Source organism: Lonchura striata, chromosome 1, assembly GCF_050655825.1.
Source record: "Lonchura striata isolate lonStrDom1 chromosome 1, ASM5065582v1, whole genome shotgun sequence".
Lineage (NCBI taxonomy): Eukaryota > Metazoa > Chordata > Aves > Passeriformes > Estrildidae > Lonchura > Lonchura striata.
This window is the reverse complement of record NC_140703.1, coordinates 117,547,501-117,568,072: the sequence shown is the minus strand read 5'-3', so window position 1 is coordinate 117,568,072 and position 20,572 is coordinate 117,547,501. Positions and strand designations below refer to the sequence as shown.

The 20,572-nt window shown below is 41.7% G+C and overlaps 1 protein-coding gene across 2 annotated transcripts in view; it reads right to left on the bottom strand.

The window, feature by feature from the left end:
* RCAN1 (regulator of calcineurin 1) overlaps positions 1 to 15,238 on the bottom strand; it is a 41,019-nt gene extending 25,781 nt beyond the window's left edge. The window contains exon 1 of one of the 2 annotated variants that reach the window (XM_077781709.2): positions 14,946 to 15,238. In XM_077781709.2, the coding sequence (XP_077637835.1) occupies positions 14,946 to 15,215 (270 nt within the window). In that variant the 5' untranslated portion in view covers positions 15,216 to 15,238. The remainder of the gene's footprint in view (positions 1 to 14,945) is intronic. The other variant, XM_085560715.1, reaches the window with a different exon arrangement.
* Between the last annotated feature and the right edge of the window lie 5,334 nt (positions 15,239 to 20,572).

Genomic DNA, 20,572 nt, shown 5'->3' with positions numbered 1-20,572 from the left:
CTGGATACCAGGGAGGCTCCTGGGAAGCCAAGTCCTGCATTCCCACACAACCTGCAGCCACTCCACAATGACTCCACTGAGGGATGAAAAAAAGATTCAAATAACCCCCTGATGATTTTTTAATGTAAATTCCAACTGCAGTGCCAAGAAGGAGCTGTTTTTCCTGAAGACTTACAGGATACATTTGAATAGCTTGAAATGTATGAGCTGGTGTCATTTTTGCATTAGGGGATCCAAATATATTCAAATAAAATATCCAGAGTTGTGCTCTGTCACACAAGGGCCATTTAGAGATTCCATGGGCCGCAGTTTTCCAGCCACCCATCTGAAAAATAAATACCTGCAGAGTGCTTCTTCCATCCTTGGAAAAATCTATGATTTACACTCCCATTTCCAAGCATTAAACACTGAATTCCTGTTCGCTGAGTGGGAACACAAAAGTGGGCACTTGGAAATTCCACTACAGAGTAGCTGAGTAACCATCAGCCTCATTTAGGAAGCTTTTGAATGTGGGAAATATATTCCAAAATGTAAAGGCTTTTTCCAACATGTTTCCACTCTTGCTGGGAATACACTCAAATGATCCAGAGCGAATTAATGATGATTTTGCCCTCAATTGGGTAGTCAAAAGGAAATAAATATTTTCAGAGAATATTTCATGGCAACTACTTTTCTATTCATCTAAAAAAAAAAAAATCGTTCCATTTGGAAGAACATTCCAACACCTGTGCCATCCAGGATTTGCAACCAAACCTGCTGAGGGAAGAACAAAACCCTCTAAAGAAAATCCAGAAATCTCTCTGCTTTGTTCAAAAATTGGTATTTTGGATCTAAGGAATGTGAGCTGAGGAATTATGATGCTCATTTATCCCTAATCCACCCGACAGGGAAGGAAAATGTCCCTTCAAGAGCTTTCTCCAAGTCATCTTGAGAGACATTTCCCCAAATCATCAGAGAGCAGCCAAATATTGGAATGTCTGGAGCCTCTCAGAAAATTCCCACCAGGAAAAAGGGTTAAAGGACAAGGGAGAAATGGAAAGTGCACTTGGCAGAGGATGCAGGCTTTGGGTATTAATAATCAAAGGCCAAAAGTGACAGGAAGAATTCCAAATGGCTCTGAGGCATTGGAAAGTGGACACAAATTGTGGAGAAATAAAAATTCCAGTGGATGGAGAGGTGCAGTGAGAGGTCAAGCTTGGTTCTGTGGGATCTTGAATGGCTGAACTTTTTGAAATGTCTTCAGGTGGTCAAAAATTTCTTCAGGTGGATTAAACTGGAAGTGAGACATCACCCACTTTCCCAGGAAATTCAATTGTTTAAGCACCATTCCTTCACTTTGCCTTCTTCCCAAAGCAGCCCAGGAACTGAGCAGGGCAGCTCAGAACAGCTGAACACAAAACAAAGACAGCAGCTTTCATTTATTAACAACAAAAATTCCACCTATTCCCCCTGGCCTGGCTGGTTTAATCCAGAGTATCTCCATGCACAAGCTGTTCCCACAGGAAAAGAAACCACCACCACCAAAACCCAACACACAACAAACCAAAAAACCCAAACACAACCCCACTTCCTTTGCAGCTCCCAAAAAATCCTGGATGCATCACCTTTGGCAGAGGCAGCTCTTGGCAAAGACGTGGGAGCTGCAGAAAGTGGGATCTGTCAGGCACTCAAGGTTCAGCTTCACATCTCTGACAGGATGGAAGCAGCTCTTCCCAAAGCTCAGAAGCTGACCCAGACTTTTGGATGCACAGCCCACTCCCAAAAATTCCCCTAGGATTCACGCTGAAAGCTGCAATCCCTCACCCTCCCCACTTTTTGTGGCATTTCTGGTTTCTTTTAGCCCTGTAACAGCAGAATAATGAACACGGATCATGTTAAAACCATGGGAAAGGAGTGGGAAAACCATGGAGGTTCCCACACTGACAGGCACTTGCAAGGGCAAAGCAGAGACTGGAGAACTTGGCTGATAATTCCACTGATAACATGAAATAATTAATTCATTATCAACCAGGAAAGAAATATTTGGCCAATTTACTGCCTGTGAGACACCATTCACTGCCAGCTCCTCCCCAGCTCCCTTGATTATGCCAGCAGGAAAATCCAGGCAGAAAAGGGAAATTCAGAGAAAAGCCCTTTTGGCTGATATTAAATGTCATATTTATTTCAAAATAAGCAGTTTTAGAAAGTCAATGAGCAGCAATTTTTCACTTGCTCTTTTCATGAGAGCTTTTGCAAATGGATGTCCCATGATGTGTATAAAGTCATGGAAAGCTGCCCCACTTCCTGATAGGCAAAGCATGGCCACTGCAGCTTTCTTTGACTAATTCCTTCCACTGGGTTTTCCGTAAGTGATTCATGGCTGTACTCAGCTTTCCTGGAAAACATTTCTCAAAGTCTGCAAGGTATGGAAAGCAGGACATTCTCCTGGGCTGGCTTCTAACTGGGAGTCTTTGTGCCTCTCTCTCTCTAGAGACAAACAGCAGTTTTAATAACCTCATTCTATCAACTCTGATTTAATTGTTTTCCCCTAAATATCAGAAAAAAACAGAACTTACACATATCTTTCACCGTATTCCCTGCATATCCTGATTTCTTAGAATTCTAGCCTTAGAAGCCTAAAACCCAGGTGCCTTTTTCAATTACATTACTTTTATCTAAAGGAAATTTAGAAAGAGCCTCCCTGAACACTCGTATCACCTGTCACATTTTGTTCTTTTCTTGGAAGTGACAACACTACAAAGAGTTCTTTTACGTAGAGGGAGTGTGAAATAATTACAAGGTCCCTGAGACTCCATGGCTGACTGGCTCCTGAAATCCCTCAGGTGTCACTTGAACCCAAGACACTGCAGTGAGACCAACTCAGACCTGCCCAAAGTCCTGCTCAGCCTCTGACCCAGCTGAGTCTGGAGGGTGCTGCTCCAATTCTCCTTCAAAGCACTTCCCAGGCCCTCACCTCCTCCCATTTGCCATAAGAAATTTAAGGGAACTTTGATTCCAATGCAGATCAGTTGTGGGGATACCAAAGCTCCCTAGGACATTTTCCACACTATTTATACTTGGGCTGCTGCCTCTGTGCAATTCCACAGGAAAAAAGTTCTGCTCTCACTGCCCAGAGCAGCTGGGGCTGCCCCTGGATCCCTGGCAGTGCCCAAGGCCAGGTTGGACACTGGGGCTGGAGCAGCCTGGCACAGTGGGAGGTGTCCCTGCCATGGCAGGGGTGGCACTGGGTGGGATTTGATGTCCCTTCCATCCCAAACCATTCCATGATTTTGTGATTCATCCTAGGACCAAAACAAGTTTCCAGTGTTTTAAAACGTTCCAAGTGAAGGTCAAATAACAAATCTGAGGGTGATAACACACCTGGAGGGAATACTCAAGGTTCCATAGAATCCCAAACTGGTTTGGGTTAGAGGGAGCCCAAATCCCACCCAGTGCCACCCCTGCCATGGCAGGGACACCTCCCACTGTCCCAGGCTGCTCCAGCCCCAGTGTCCAACCTGGCCCTGGGCACTGCCAGGGATCCAGGGGAATCTGGGAATTCCATCCCAGCCCTGCCCACCCTGCCAGGGAACAATTCCCAATCTCCCATCCAGCCCTGCCCTCTGGCAGTGGGAGCCATTCCCTGTGTGCTGTCCCTCCATCCCTGGAAATTGTCTCTCTGCAGCTTTCCTGGGGCTCCTCCAGGCCCTGCCAGGCCACCCTGAGCTCAGCCCAAAGCTTCTCCTGTGCAGGTGAACAATCCCAGCTGTGCCAGCCTTTCCTGCCAGCAGAGCTGCTCCATCCCTCTGCTCATCCTGGAGCCTCCTCTGGGCTCTCTGCAGCTCCTCCTGTTCTGTCCCCTCAGACTTTCAGAATTTCTGTTACTGCTTCTCTCAGCCCCAAGCCCTGTTTTGGACAATCCCCCCACTCCTTTCCCCACAGAGGCAGGAAGGGCCCAAATCTCCCAGGAGGGCTCTGCCCTGAGCTCCTCCTTCTGTGTTTGCATCTGGTGCTCCTCTCCAAGGTATTTCTGAGGAACCTCATCAAGCTCCTGCAACAGCAGTGTCCCAGCCAAAGGAAAAACTTCTGCTGTGTGCTCAGCCTTTCAGCAAACAGACAGCAGGACTGTGCCCAAGCAGCTGAGCCTTATCACTTTTCCCAGATGAACTGGGCTCTCACTGAACTACTCCTCTAAAAGGCTTTAAGTGTTTTTTACTGCACAAGCTGGACTAGGAGGAAAGCACATGGATGTGCTCAAGTGCTCTCCACAAAAACAGCCTGGGCAGGGTTCAGAGCCCCTTTTAGGAGGCAGAGTTTCACAAACTCTATTTGATCACTTCTCAAGGTGACCTGATCCAACAGCCCCTACCTTGATAGTGTCTAAAGCCAACTGAGAAAATCACAGCTGACATTTCCAACCTGCCCAGCAGAGCAAGGAAAGAGCTTAAACAGCATTTCCAGTTCCACCTTCTGCAACCTCAACGTTGCAGCCCGGACTGAAATGCCAAATTAGAGAATCTTCAAATCAGAGAATTTGCAAGGCAAAGCCCTGATCAGGACAGGCAGCAACAAAGGCAGACTCAAATAACTGGGGGGGGGAGAGAGATTAAACAATAATTTGCAAATACATGACATAAATACAGTCAGAGCTGTCTGCTCATTAGTGAATTTGGTGTCCCAAATCCAATCTTTTTTAAAAAATAAAGATTATTCACTTTCAGGCTGACCTGATTGGGTTGACACATTAAAATCTTTCAGCATTTCTTTGCCCATGATGAATGTTTGTGTTTAGATTTATTGATGCAGCTGTTTTCCCCAAATCCTCATGGTCTGTCACGTTGCAGCTGGATTTTGTTCTCCTCTCACTCAGTTTTCACAGGATCCTTTCCCTTGGGCAGTTTTTAAGGATAAAATGATGGGGGAACTGCTCTCCTGTACCAGCAGCACCAAACACTGAACTGGAGCAGTTTAAGCCAGGCTTGGTCCAGGACAGGGTGGCACAGAAGCAGGATTTAAGTAACTCTGCTTTCTAATTTACAATCAACACCTCATTCCTGTCATTCCATCTGCTCCTCCTAGAACCAAGGATTGTTTACATTTATTCCTTTAGGAGTTCTTTAAATTTTTACCTTTTAAAGCATCATTACTCACCAAGGCACTAAAAAGGACGGATCTACTACAAATAACTCCAGAGCTGATGAACAGTGAGAAATAAACACCTCTCAAAAATAGCCCCCACTGTCAGCATTTGTTTCCAGCCCAAAGTGGTCCCTAAATAGCACCAAGCCAGGTCCCAGCTCCTCCTCATCCCCGGAATTCCAAAGTACAATGGGGCTGGATTTCACTCTTTATTTACTTCCTGCACAGCAGTCTGCCAGAGACAGTCACTAAAATAAACTTAATTTAACCCAAGTCCACTCTTCCATGAGGGCACGGGGGGACAGGACACAGGGAGTGGTAGGGAGGGATGGGATTTTGGGAATTAGGAATTGTTCCCTGGGATGGTTGGGGCTGCCCCTGGGTCCCTGGCAGTGTCCCAGGCCAGGCTGGACACTGGGGACAGTGGAAGGTGTCCCTGCCATGGCAGGGGTGGGAATGAGATCATCTTTGATCTTCCTTCCATCCCAACCCACCGTGGTTCCACTCAATAAAAACCATGGAAGGGACTCCCAGCAGTGCCTAAGAATTCTTCAGCTGTTCATGATTTTGTACTGCTTCATTAATTCACTCTAATTAGCAAACATTCTGCAACCATTTTGTGCTTCCCACACACCTTCAGGACTGGATCATCTGTGGGGTCAGAGGTTTAGGATTTTTTTTTTTCCTATTTAACTACCATTTCTGAAAAGTTAAAAAAAAATTCTAAGAAGTAAAGCAGTTGTCCCTGAAGTATTTTTCTAAATTTTTATGGTGTTTTTTCAGCTGTGACAGGTCCAAGAATTGTCCCACTGAGTGAAGATATGACCATAATCCTGAGGGAGTAGGATGAAAAGTACTTCTGTATTTAACAATTTATTATCATGAAAATGCAGCTGTATTATGCCAAAATTATGACTTGAGGGAGAGCAAAGATAAGGATGAAAACAGCAGGTGTTTGGGGTTGTTTTAATTTCTAGTTCCTTCTAACATGATAGCAGGATTTGTTTAACTCAAATATTAAAGGTATCATCCCAGGCGAGCAGAAGTTACGTGCTCATCCTCTGACACATCCTCTGTGACTAAGGGAAAAACAAAAGGAAATAAAAAAATTAAACTTCAACACAGGAGGCTTTGGAAAACAACAGGAGCTGGTCAGAGCAGGCTGATATTTCTGTGATCTTTAAAGAATGACATTTTCCACTGCAGTCACAGAAGGAAGAATGGAAGATAAACTTCAAAAATATTTTCTAAGAATGTTCTGAGAGGGTAGGAAAAAGCTCAAAGCAATTACAAGAAGTTTCTGCATTTCAAAGAACAAATCAAGTGTACCTGGAAATATCAAAAATATTTTGGAAACCTCAATAAAGATCATGGAAAGGTTTGGTTGGAAGAGACCTTAAAGATAATCTAATTCCAAACCCCTTCTGCTATCCCATCCAAGCCCTTGATAAAATAATAAAAGATACTAAAGAGGCACAGAAGAATCTGGAATTTATCCCAAATCACCTGCATTTCTGGTGAGGTTAATGCCTGATACACTGTAATTATCTTAGACATTAATTAGTGACACATCAGGAGCACACTGGTATGTAAAGCTTTTAAGGTATATAACAACAGAGCTTTGAGGATGCATTTTATTTATTTATTTATTCATATGGCAAGAACCCACCTGTTTTGATTACAGGGGCAAAAAAGTCAGCATTAGAAAGTAATTCTTGAAGACATTTTAAATTCCTGAATATTCCAGGCAGTGGTTTTTGGGTTAGGAACTCCCACTTGCTGAAACCAACACAGTTCTGCATCTCCTTCTAAGTTGTGCCAGAGAAATGCCTGATTTGCCTTTTTCCCAGCAGGGGAGATAAAACATCACTGCAGAGCAGTGGGTGAGAACAGAATTGCACTTTGGCAGCTCAGGAAGGAAGACACAGAAGCTCATTAAGGAACAACCTCTCCTGACACCACCTCCTGCACTTCAGCTGCTCTGGGCCAGGTGAGGAGCTTTTCTGTTGGGACAGATCCCTGAAAAACTTCCAAAAAGTGTTTATTTACAGCTTATCTAGATCCTAAGCCTTTCCCAAGGGGAGAATACCCCAGTGCTAGGGGGAGCTTTATGGGGTGGGCTGTTTTTAGTGGGGTTTTGAGAGGCACTGCTGATCTCACCTGCTCGGAGCTGATTTTCTGTGCCTTGCACAACCCCAGGCAGGAGCTGCTCATACTTTCCACTGCCTGCCCCTGCAGCTGCTTCATCCTGGAGCCTCAGGAAAATTCAAGCCTTTCATCAGAGTTTCCATGAGCCAGGCAACGCTGGCTCCCAGCTGGATGGGGCCTGGCCCAAGGGCCAATGAGTCCTGCAAAGGAATGGCCACAGAGCCCAGAGCTGGGCAAACACCCCCAGCAATTCCCACCAATTCTCCCTCCACAAGTTCTGGTTGCCACAAGAAACTCTCTCTTATTATTTAACATCACAACCTCCAAGAAATGAACACTTTAGTTCTTACTCCATCTTCTTTTTTCCGTATTAATGGACATTTTAGTTCTTATTTAATCTTCTTTTTTCTCAGTAATGGACCTTTTAGTTCTTATTTTCTATTTCCATAGAAATTAACATTTTTTGTCTCCTACTTTATCTTCTTATTTTGTCTTATATTTCTACTTTCATATGGCCATATTCCTACTGCAGCTTTCAGGAATTATCAACAATTCTATACTAAAATAATCACAGATGGGAGTTGTTCTTAATGAATAATAATATCTCACTGGTTGGGTTATCAGAAAGGAGAAGGATATTTGAACTACAAACTCACAGAAGTGTTTTTTTTAACTATATGGATTATGAATGACAAAAAAAAAACAACAAACAGGAAAAAAATCCATTTATTGTAACAATACAGCTTGACTCTTCTGGCACTTCACCAGCTCAGAGAAAGGAAACAGCACCTCTAGGAAAAAAAGGAACAAATCTCCTGCCTTTCAGCCAGCTCTTCTTGGAAAACAGCCTGAATTTTAAGGGGCCTCCACACAAACAGCCACTTGTTTTGAAATCAGGACCAAACCTTCAAGGAAGTTTCCAGAATGGTTTTCAGTCTATGCAAGAAAATAAAGTGATTTTGGTGTACTTGGCAGCATCTAAAGCCAAAAGCTTCCATTTGTGGGCTTTTAATGATTGTTTTTCCCAAGCTGTGTGATAGAGACATGATCAAGAAATCAGTTTATCAAAAAGCCCTGAACTCCCACAGCACTGGTGAACCAGAGGTGCTCTCTCAATTTTCCTGCTGCCTTTTGCATTTCAGCAACACAAAGGAACTCCAATCCAACTCCTGAGAGCTCAATAACCAAGAGTTGTTTGCCAGCACCAAAATAACTCCAAAGAAAACCTCAAAAAGCAAAATCAAATCCAGCTCTTCACTTGTGACCCTCTGAAAATCTGCCCGGGGAAGAGGGAAGTTAGATTTTACTAAATGAAATTCATTGAGTATTGACAGCTCTGCTTTTGTGAGTAATCAATCACTGACTGCCATAATTAATGAAATGAATTCTGGCTGTCTCTGGCAGTAAAAAATGCTGAGAGGAAGAGACCAAAGGTCTAAAGCAGGAATTTGTGGATGATTCTGCTCCCATCTAAAGCTGACAGAACCTCCCAGACTCTGTTTAGGATATTGTCACATCCTAAATCCCCGTGCTTGGCAGACACCACTCACAAACCACCTCATTTTTAATATCAGGATTCCCAAACATTTTAGGACAATGCTTTCCATAGTTTAATTATGCATTGCACCCATTAAGAAAAAAAAAAAAAAAGCTTTTTCAGACCTCAGTCCCAACTTCAGCTTCACTGAACACAAACCATATTTCAATCAACCCCAGCATATTTCCGTATTTTATAAGGAAAAGAAGAGCACCAGCTCAGAACAAGAGATAAAAACCCCAATGAAAATGACCCCAAATGGCCACTGAGGAAATTGTTTAAATACCACAAATAAGGCCCAGAATTAAACCAAACCCACCCAGGTCAGGGCTGAATGATCCCTGGGATCCCTTCCAACCCAACCCAACCCATCCCAGGATTTTCTGTTTTCAAACAAGAACAACTCCCAGACATCACTGAAATTCCTGGTTAACATCAATATAGCAATTTGCATCATTGTTTTTTAATTATTTCCCTAATTTTCAGTTCTCCTACCCTTCAGGTAAAACACCAAGTAATGTTATTTATTAATAACCAATATTATTTATAAATTTATAAACAGTGCTTATTAAAACTCGAATAAAACACTGAATAAACTACTTCAGCACCAAACTGCCACAGAATTAAACTTTTGGTGCTGTGATTTAAGCTTGCTCTGCATGGGACACTTCAGTGACTGCTGATATTAGTAATTATTTAATGCTGATGTTATTGAGGGGTGCTTGGGCTGAGTTTCAAGCCAGTCTCACCTCTGACCACTGCTTTATTTTCACATTTTTCATTCATGAGCGGGACAATAATCCTGGAACAAAGCTCCAGCTGCTCCTACAAAAGGCAGAACCCAAGAAATCAGGAAAAGCTCTCCACAGCACTGTGGTGTAGATTTGGTTTTCCCAGTGGTGCCTCAGGTTTGAGCTTTTCTATTTTCCACATTCTGTGCTGCTTTAGTGGGTGGGTCTGGGCTTCACATGATGGGATGCTGAGCTCTGTGCACAGAGCAGAGACAAAACAATTCCTGCTCCAGCTGGGCACCAAGGACAAATGATCCAAACCTCAGCCCAGGAGCACAAACACCGTGGGCTGGAGAGAGAAAAACAAGCAGGGTGGGACTGATGGGCTGGAGCTGGAATGGGACAATGAACTCCAAGGTGCCAATGGAGCAGAACTGATCCCAGGGAGAGCCCCGGGAGCACTCGTGCATTTTGGGACCATTTTGGGTCATTTGGGTGCAGCCCTGGCTGGGCTCTGGAGCTGCCCAAGGTGCATCCATGGAGGCCTTTAAATAAATATTTATTAAAAGATTTATTAAAATGTATTTTAATAAATTATTAAATTTTATCATCCAATTATTAACACTCTAATATTATAATATTGTCATATATAATATCACACATATTATATACTGTCATAATAATTTATTACTAAATTATTCTTTATTTAGTCTTTACTATTTTAATAAATCCCTGCTTTATTCTTTAGCTCTGCCCAGCCTCTGCTCCAGCTCAGCCTTCCCAAGGTATCACCAGGGATTTCACCAATGTTTTCCTGAATTTCCCCTTGGCTCTGCAGGAAGATGGAATTGTTCATCCTGCACAGCTCACACCTCATGTGGGATCCTTGTTCCAAATCTGAGCTCAGGATTGGAGTACTGGATCCTTGGGAAGTCATTTTTGTTAAAACTCCAACACTCAGGCTGGAGTTATTAATTTGGACGTTGTTAATTTGGAGTTAATTTGTACACTGTTGTTAATTTGGAGTAGCTAATTTGGACATTGTTGTTAATATGGAGTTCTTAATTTGGACATTGTTGTTAATTTGGAGTTGTTAAGTTGTACAATGACAATTTTACAACACTGTTTTTTTAGCTTTACGTATTTTTAAGGCAGCCAACAACTATTTTGCGCAGCAAGAGTCATTTGAATATTTAAATAAATATTATATATTTTCATTTTTTTTTCTACCTAGAAAAGTATTTGTATGGTTTGCTTGAAGCATCAGCCTGCTTTGAGGAGTGGATTTTTGACACAGAAATGATTATTTTGGAGAACTACAGAAGGTCTAAGTGTGATATAAACCTCAAACTGCTCAAAATACCCCCATTTAACTTCCAGAAGTTCTATTGAAAAACTTTTCACAATGGAAGGTTTCTAATTTTCCTGTAATGGTTTTAGTGCTTAAAGTAAATCCAGATTATTGAGATGTGATTTTGAACCACACTCTTAACCCTGGGCTTTATTTGGAAACCAGAAGCATTAAAAACTATAAACACTGTCACAAAAAAAAAAAAAAATTTTTTTTGGCAGAGAAAGAATGAAAATCTTCAAAATATATGCAGTAGCCAATAATTTGGTTTTACATTCCCATTAGGGAATATTTTGTCAAAACCAGAGCTGTGATCACAAAAATCTATACATGTGTAAAACCACTTTTTTTTGGAAATCTGCTTTGAAAATGTTTTCTTTTTAATGTGATCTAAGAGGCTTAAAAAACGTGAAGTAAAAGGATTACAAGGCATGTGGCTGAGGCAGGAAGAGATTAGCAGAAAATTGAGATTATTTGTAAAGAAAGTTTTAGAAATACTCCTGAGAAATCTGCTAAACTTCCTCAGAGCACAAATAATTCTGTAAGTCCCTGAAAAACCAGAAATCCTCCTCATGATTACTGCAGTGGCTGCAAGGCAATTAAAAATGTCTAAAAGAAAGGCTCCTGTAACAGCTTTATTTGCAGCTTTCCTGCACTGAAAGCAGCCCAAGCTGCAGGAAAAGCAGAATTTGGGAGCTGCAATTCCCAGAATTCTGCTTTTCCTGGGCTTTCTCTTCAAGCACAAATATAATATTTATAATTGTTTTTTTAAATAAATAATTGCAGAGATTGTTTCCAGCAAGTTCTGGGGGTTATGTGAGGACACAGGCTCAACTCCAACTCCTGAGTGCACTTCCAGCAAGATGAATTTCTTTAATAATTCAGTTTTCCAGTGAAGTTTTCCCAGAGAAAAGCTGTTCCCATGATAGAACTGCCTGCTTTCAGTTTCTCTATGGATATACATTGTTGGTAATGATGGAAAAATTGCTGCTCTGTTCATTAATTTGCAAAAATTAGCAGATTAAGGTAATTATCACAGAATCCTTAAAGGTGGAAGTGACTTTCCCAGCAGAACCATCATGGAAATAGGACAAAATATGGTGTAAAATATGGAAATAGGTTTAAAATATGGTTTTTAAACACCTAAAATGTCCCCAGGTACCACATCCAAACACCTCTGGAACACTTCCCAGAGATGGAGACTCCACCACCTCAAAATCTCAGAAATATTTTCAAGTTTAAGAGAAAGTTGTTTCCATCAAAAACCCCAATGATTTTGTGAGAAATTAAATTCTTTGAAGGAGCTCTTGGTGCTCCTCTTTGCCCACAGTGAAGGGGAAATGGAAACTGGATTTGGGTTTTTTCTGTTAAGGCTGGGATTCAATGTGTGAGCTGGTATCTTTTATTTGTTAGTTTTTATTTGTATTACAGTTTCACAAACTGTGAGTTTTGTAGTATTTTATTTTCATAAACTAAAAATGGAGTTGTATTTTTATAAGGTTTTTTAAGAATAATTTTTTAAATTAAGGAATTATTATTAAATTATTATTACTTTTAACTTAATAACTACTTGTGGTGTACAATGTGGCTTTTTTATTTACTTACAGAATATTACTTATGAAGAAGGTGAAGAAGGATCAGTTTCTGTTTTAAAACTTTTATCTTGCTTTATATATATTATTATATTTTAAAATTTAAACTCTAAGTTTTCTACTTGGTGATACTACACACTTCTATTTAAACTACACAGTTATAATTGTAGTTCTATAATTTAATTTTGGAAGTTTTCTCCACAAATTCAGGTCAAATGCAGTGTTCTCCTGGGGGTCAGTATTTGTCAGCACAGAAAGTCTGAAATTCTGAGTACCCAGGGTTCCAGCAAGACATAAATGGAATTATTTCGTTATTTAACCTTCCAGTGACTGCACCAGAATTCAATGTAAAAGACAGTTCAGAAAATCCATATTTTTCCAAGGTAATTTGCCAACTTGAAGATCAGAAAAAAGGGTTTTATCTGTGGTAATTTCCTGTACTTCAATAAAAAGAAAAAAATACAGAATTTCAATGAATTCCTGAACTGTGCTTTAGAAAATTTGAGAGTAAGTCCTTAGGTGTTCTCTAGAAGATTTTGGGACTGATATTAAAAAAAAAAACAGTCATTAAGAATTATTTATTCTGAGAATTAACTGTCATTTAGCAGAACTGACAAGAAGGTCTGGTTTTAAGAGACTGATGACAAACCACTTAAAATTTCTGATTTATCAATACCTCAATAAACAACATTCAAAAACTGAAGAGGAGGAAGAAGAGGAATATTCAAGCAGCACTTCCATGACAAATAATGATTTGGGAGGGACAGAATAGAAATAATTAGCAGTGGCTGTCTTGTCTCACCTCTGATAGGATCAACCCTTCCAAAATAGGGTAATCCAGGATTATTAAGGGGCCCACTGAAGGGAAAAAAAAACAACATTTAACTGGAGAGAAAAGGTATTTTAGGAGTGTTCCATCTGCTGGTAAAAGCAAAATGTTCAGAGAGTAGAACCAACACAGCAAAATTCAGACACTATCTGTGAGGATCCTCACCAGCACCAAATTCCACACCTCTGCTGCACAAATTGGAATTTTCTGGGCACATTCTACACCAAACCCAAGGAATTTTCTTCAAATTCACCTCCTAACCAAGTGCAGCCTTTGGAAATTACCTTGGAATCTTTCTCAGGTGGTCCAGACAGGGACATTTCAGTGTGCCCACATCACCTCACCCACCTGAGTGACAAAACTCCTGCATTTCCTTGGACACCAGCACCACCAAATGCTCTGGAAAACTGGAGGCACCACGGGAAAATGCAATGTTTTTCCTAATTTCTAACAGAACTTTGTTTTTCTTAAATCATCCAAACGCTGAGGGCACCTTTAACACCTCCAAAATCTGGGATACAGCCCGAGGGCCTCATTCCACTTTGTCTCTCTGCACCTTCTTGACATTTGGCCAACAAAACAAATGAAAAACGTAGCTAACCCATGTGTGTTCCTAAAAATGCCACTTATTTCCTGCTTTAAAGAGTTGCCAGTTCTGTAACTTTATTAAATAAAGCTAATTTATGCATTTCAGTGCTGAAATTCAGTGACCTAAACTGATTTTTCATCCATGAAAAGTCTGTGCGCACCTACCTTCCAAGGACCTCCACCTGCCTTTTTTTTAAGTTTTGTATTATTTCTAAAACTTTGAGACTTTTCTTCCCTCCTGGAGACAGATATTGATGCAAGTTCAAGACAGTTCTCCTATTCTTTCCCTTAGAAATGTAATTTCTGCAGTATCTGTTGATATTGTCATCTACGATGAAGACAACACAGTTTATGCTGAGATTATGAAATTTAAATTAATTTGTTAACCACGGCCTAATTTTTCAAGTCCACTGAGTTCAATTCAAGTATGTTTAAAAACTAAGCACCTCCTTCAGTATGAAAGGGTTAGACAGCAAAACCAATGACAAAAGCAAGCAAAAAAAAAAGCAAAAGTAAAATATAGGGTGCACCAAACAGAACCTTAAGGAGAAAGCTCAGGCAAGGGTGGTCCAGGGATATTTTAATTGATTTCTTTATCATGCAGAGGTTCACCCTGGGCTACAGGCTCAGGAATCAAAGGAATGAAGGTAAAACAGCTGTTTGTGTTGGAAATGCCAGAATCATGGAACAACTGAGGCTGCAAAAGCCCTCCCAACCCATGGAGTCCCACCTTGTCCCCAGCCCAGAGCACTCAGTGCCACCTCCAGGGGACACCTGCAGGGATGGGCACTGCAAAGCTCCCTGGGCAGCCCCTGCCAGGGCCTGAGCACCCTTTCCATGGGGAAATTGCTGCTGCTGTCCCAGCCTGAGGCCGCTCCCCGGCAGCGGAGCGCGGCCCCGCCCGGCTCCACCCTCGGCTCAGCCCCGGCAGCACCGAGGGGCCGGGCAGCCACAGCCTCGCCCCCTCATCCCCCCGGGGTTTCTCTCGCTCCGGGAACCGCGACACCCCCGCCCCGCCCCGCTCTCCCCTCACGGCTCCCGGCCCCCTCACCCGGCACGGGCCGTCCTGGAAGACGCGCGGGTCCAGCCTGCAGGCGATGGTGGCGGTGGGCAGGTCGCGCAGCGCCACCGCCTCCATCTCGCGGTCAACGAAGCTCCACTCAGCGTCCGCCTCCTCTTCTTCCTCCTCCTCCCCTTCCTCTTCGTCTTCCCCGGGCGGCGGCGGCGGCTGCTGGAGCGGCGGCTCCTCCATGGTCGGAGGCGAGCGGAGGCGGCTGCGGCGACGTCGCTGAGGCGGCTTCTCCCGCCCCCCGCCCGCCATCTTGTTTCCTTAGCCCCCGCCTCTCATCAGCCAATCGGGAGCCGCCGCCGTGGCCGCGCCCAGGCGTGTGAGCCAATCGGGAGCCGCCGCTGCCGCGGCAACAAGTGGCGGGCGAGGCGGCGTCCGCCATGTTGGGTGAGGGCAGCGCCGTGAGGGAGGCAGCGCTGCCACCCACAAAATAAACAATATATGTATAAAATTTACTATATTTGTCACCTATTCTGTGTACGTAGTATATATTCTGTATGTAATACATGTACGCACTCTATAATAGATTATAGATGAAAATTTACCGTCTCTAATACATCATATATATATATATATATATATATATATATATATACACCCTACAGCGTGTGTACTGTATATATGCTGTTTTTATCTATTATACATACCGTATATTATTATACACAGCATATTTTATATGTATTGTATATACTGCATGTTACAGATATTCCCACATACACATACAGTATATTGTTACATAAAGCGACTTTTTATATATACCAAACAGACATACAGCATATTATACACAGGATATTTTTATATCTATTATGTTACATTTTATTTAATTATTTAATTATTTAATTTTATTTAATTATTTAATTTTATTTAATTATTTAATTTTATGTATGCCTCAAAAAAAAATTTCACATTTCACAAGGGAAATGTAGCTGTCTGAAATGAAAATGAAATGAAAATGAAATAAAATTAATTAATAAAATAAAATAAAATGTAACATGCGGTATGTACAAAACATATAAAATATGCTGTGTATACTAATATACTGTATGTATATATATATTTATATATAAATTACTGTATTTAGTGCTATATTATTGCTAGAAAGGGAAAAATATGAGGTCCATGTCCCATCCCCGGACACGTTCAAGGCTAGGTTGCATGGTGTGTAATATAAATATTAAATATTTATATAAAAATGCCACAAGAATATAAAAATTCCTCACTCAGAGACTTAAAAATCAGCTGAAAATTGCCACTGTGTGTGTTGGAATTTTCTTATCTGCCTTGAGGACAAGCTGCCCCACCCTTGGTGTGCTTGGTTAGTCTGACCTAAGAGACCTAGACAAATATTTTATTATAAATTTTTTATATTTTAATATTTATTGTATATGCGCCTGTATCTATAGAAAATATTTTATATAATATTATGCTTATATTTATTTATATATCTATGTAGCACCACCTTCCAGGGGAAGGCCTAAGAATGAGTTCCAAAGGTCACAGAGGTTGATTATTAAATTATTGGGGTTTTTTTATGAAGTTACTGGTTTTTTATTAAGGTTTTTGTGAAGTTATTGTTTTGTTACTGATAGTTTATGAAATTAAATTTTATTAAGTTTATTTTTCCTGAAACTTTTGTTACAGTCGCGCATCTCCAAACATCCCACACCAAATTTCTTCAGCCTCTCAAATCGGTTTGGAATTATTTATGTCTTTTACTGAGGGATAAACTAAATAAAAGATGGATTTGTGATCATTTGTGCTAAGTGACATAAAATTTTAAAATTTCGCCTTCTCAGATCCGGACAAATGGTCTCTTAAATAAAAGGCAATTCTCTGAGCAAGTGTTTCATGCTAAATCCAGCCAAAATAAAGCCATTTTTAACTAAATTCTTGATGCCAGAGCTGCTTCCTTACAGGGCTGGTGATTCTGAGGGGAGGAAAAAATCAGATTTTTTTTTCTCTAAGGAGAATTTCTGGATTTTCTGCAGCAGAAGCTCCAGGAGAAATTCCACCTGAGGAATTTTCCACCACAGAAAATTTTGCCCCAGAAATGGAAATTCTGTTCCACAAAATTCAAAACCTCCAGCCAAAATAAAGCCATTTTTTAACTAAAATTTGATGCCAGAGCTGCTTCCTGACAGGGCTGTTGATTCTGAGGGGAGGAAAAAATCAGATTTTTTTTCTCTGAGGAGAATTTTTGGATTTCCTGCAGGAGAAATTCCACCCGAGGAATTCCCACCGGAATCTGCAGCGCAGCCAGGGAAAGGTCCCGGCGCTCACACCCCACCTGGTGGCGCTGGGACCTCCGCGGGATTTTGTGGAATAATCAAATCAAATCAAATAGAAAATGAAATGAAATGAAATAAAATATGAAATTAAATTAAATGAAATTTAAAAAATAAAATAAAATAAAATAAATGAAATGAAATGAAATGAAATGAAATGAAATGAAATGAAATGAAATGAAATAAAAAAAAATGAAATTAATTTAAATTAAACTAATTAAAATAAAATAAAATATAAAATGAAATAAAATGAAATATTATAAAATATTAAATAAAATAATAAAATAAAATAAAATAAAATAATAAAATAAAATAAAATAAATAAAAAATAAAGTGAAATTTAATTTAATTTATTAAAATATGAAATTAAATAAAATAAAATGTAACATGAAATGAAATATAAAATAAATAAAATTAAATTAAATTAAATATAATAAAATAAAATATTAAGTAAAATAAAACAAAATAAAAAATAAAATAAAATAATAAAATAAAATAAAATAAAATAAAATAAAATAAAATAAAATAATTGGTTGTCATTCAATAGAGAAAGACGAAACCTCCCAGAATCCCAGAATTAGGAAGGTGGGAAGGGACTTTGACATCAGCCAGCGGCACCCAGCGGTGCCCCGGCTCTCGGAAGGGAAGGGAAGGGAAGGGAAGGGAAGGGAAGGGAAGGGAAGGGAAGGGAAGGGAAGGGAAGGGAAGGGAAGGGAAGGGAAGGGAAGGGAAGGGAAGGGAAGGGAAGGGAAGGGAAGGGAAGAGAAGGGAAGGGAAGGGAAGGGAAGGGAAGGGAAGGGAAGGGAAGGGAAGGGAAGGGAAGGGAAGGGAAGGGAAAGGAAAGGAAAGGAAAGGAAAGGAAAGGAAAGGAAAGGAAAGGAAAGGAAAGGAAAGGAAAGGAAAGGAAAGGAAAGGAAAGGAAAGGAAAGGAAAGGAAAGGAAAGGAAAGGAAAGGAAAGGAAAGGAAAGGAAAGGAAAGGAAAGGAAAGGAAAGGAATAAAATATTGGTTATAAATTGATGTTTAAAAATTGGTGTTTTCCTTGGGGAAAGGTTTGGACCAGTTGCGAAATTACTTTTTGCAGCTTTAAGAGAAATAAAACCACTCCTGAGGTGTTTTCAGGGCTGGATGTGCTTTGCTGAGCAAAAAGAATAGTGAGGAGAGGCTCCAGCTGAACTTGGGAGAGTTTTGGTCACAGAACAAGAACAAATGGCCCCAGCTATTAAACAGATTTAACCAAGAAATAAAAAATAACTTTAACAACATTTAGCATCAGCATAAACTGTTAAATGAGCCTGGGGATTTCCTTAATGTCTGTTTTCTTTTGGAGGACACCTGCTTTGCTCAGAGTGGGGTTAGATTAAAATATTGGGATTTTGGGAACTTTGTAAACTCCCTTTAAACGTCTGGAGAGGCTCAGAGCTGAGCTGTGGGAGACTCTTGGGGGGAAGAACCTGTCTGAGAAACACGAGCCCAGAGGGGCTGCTTGGCACTGGAAAAGCACCTCAAAAAGGCAGAGGGGAGACTTTGCTGGGTGGGATTTTTAGTGGAATATCCCAGGACATGCAGCAAACAGGAGGCAAATCCCTTTGGGCAGCCTGTGAAGGAGCCACGGACTGGAGAGGTCAAACTGCACTGGAGAAAAGCAGGAGTGGCACCCGGGCAGGGAAGGATCACAGATCATGGCATGGTTTGGGTTGGGAAACCTTAAAACCCATCCAGATCCATGGCAGGGACACCTCCCACTGTGCCAGGCTGCTCCAGCCCCAGTGTCCAACCTGGCCCTGGGCACTGCCAGGGATCCAGGGGAATCTGGGAATTCCATCCCAGCCCTGCCCACACTCCCAGGGAGGAAATTTTTCCTAATATCTGAGCTAAACCTGTAATTTTTCACTTTGAAGCCATTCCCTGTGTGCTGTCCCTCCATCCCTGGAAATTGTCTCTCTGCAGCTTTCCTGGGGCTCCTCCAGGCCCTGCCAGGCCACCCTGAGCTCAGCCCAAAGCTTCTCCTGTGCAGGTGAACAATCCCAGCTGTGCCAGCCTTTCCTGCCAGCAGAGCTGCTCCATCCCTCTGCTCATCCTGGAGCCTCCTCTGGGCTCTCTGCAGCAGCTCCAGCTCCTCCTGGGCTGGGGCAGGGCTGCAGGTGGGATCTCATCTGGGGGGCGCAATCCCAATCCCAACCCCAACCCCAAACCCAACCCCAAACCCAAACCCAAACCCAAACCCAATCCCAATCCAAACCCCAATCCTATTCTCAATCCGAACCCCAAATCCCAACCCAAATCTCAACCCAAACCCCAACCCCAATCCCAATCCCAATCCCAACTGCAATCCTATTCTCAATCCCAACCCAAATCCCAATCCTAACCCCAACCCCAAACTCCAATCCCAACCCCAAACTCCAATCCCAACCCCAAACTCCAATCCCAACCCCAACCCCAATTCTATTCTCAATCCCAACCCAAATCCCAACCCCAACCCCAAACTCCAATCCCAATCCCAACCCCAATCCCTTTCCTGCTGCTCCCAGGGCAGGGTTGGAGATCAGAACCCTCAGGTCCTTCCCCCAGAGCTGCTCGCTGTGGGAACCCAGGGCACTGGGAAATTCAGGGTTTAGGATTTTTATTGTTATAGATGGATACAAGATGGTGGATATGGGGTGTTGTCTCGAGTTCTTCCTTCTTCATCTTCCTCTTTCTTCTTGGGTTTAGGTGGTATCTTGTAATTGGGTGGGAAAATTCTCATTGTGGGTCTTTAGGGTTCGGTTATTGGGTTAGAAAGGAAAATAATTCAGGTGTAATTTCTTAATTGTGTAGCTTAGTTTTTGATTAGGTTTAAAAAGCCTTGTAACAGGAGGTTTTTGGCCATTTTTGTGCTGCTTTTCCTGCACACAGAGCCCAGTGCAGACAGTGTGCTGAAGTTTTGATAAGGTAACAATAAACAGAAACTGAAGACTGAAAAAGCTCAAATTGTCTCTGGTTCCTGACACAGAACTGCTCCAGGAGGGTCTTTGGTTCCTGACACAGAACTGCTCCAGGAGGGTCTCCAGGGGAGTTCCCAACTTGGGCTCACAAACTCCCAATCCATGCTCATGTCTGGGATTGTCCCAGAGCAGCAGGATTGTCCCGGCACTGGGACTTGTGAAAATCCCTGAGGTCCTTTCTAAGGAAAGATGGAAATAAAACCAAACCATGAAGCAAAACCAGCACAGTGGAGTTCAGAGCTTTATGGCAGGGAAATGCCTCCAAAAATCCACGTTTTGCATGGGAAATGTAGCTGGGTGAAATGGGAATGGGAATGGGAATGGGAATGGGAATGGGAATG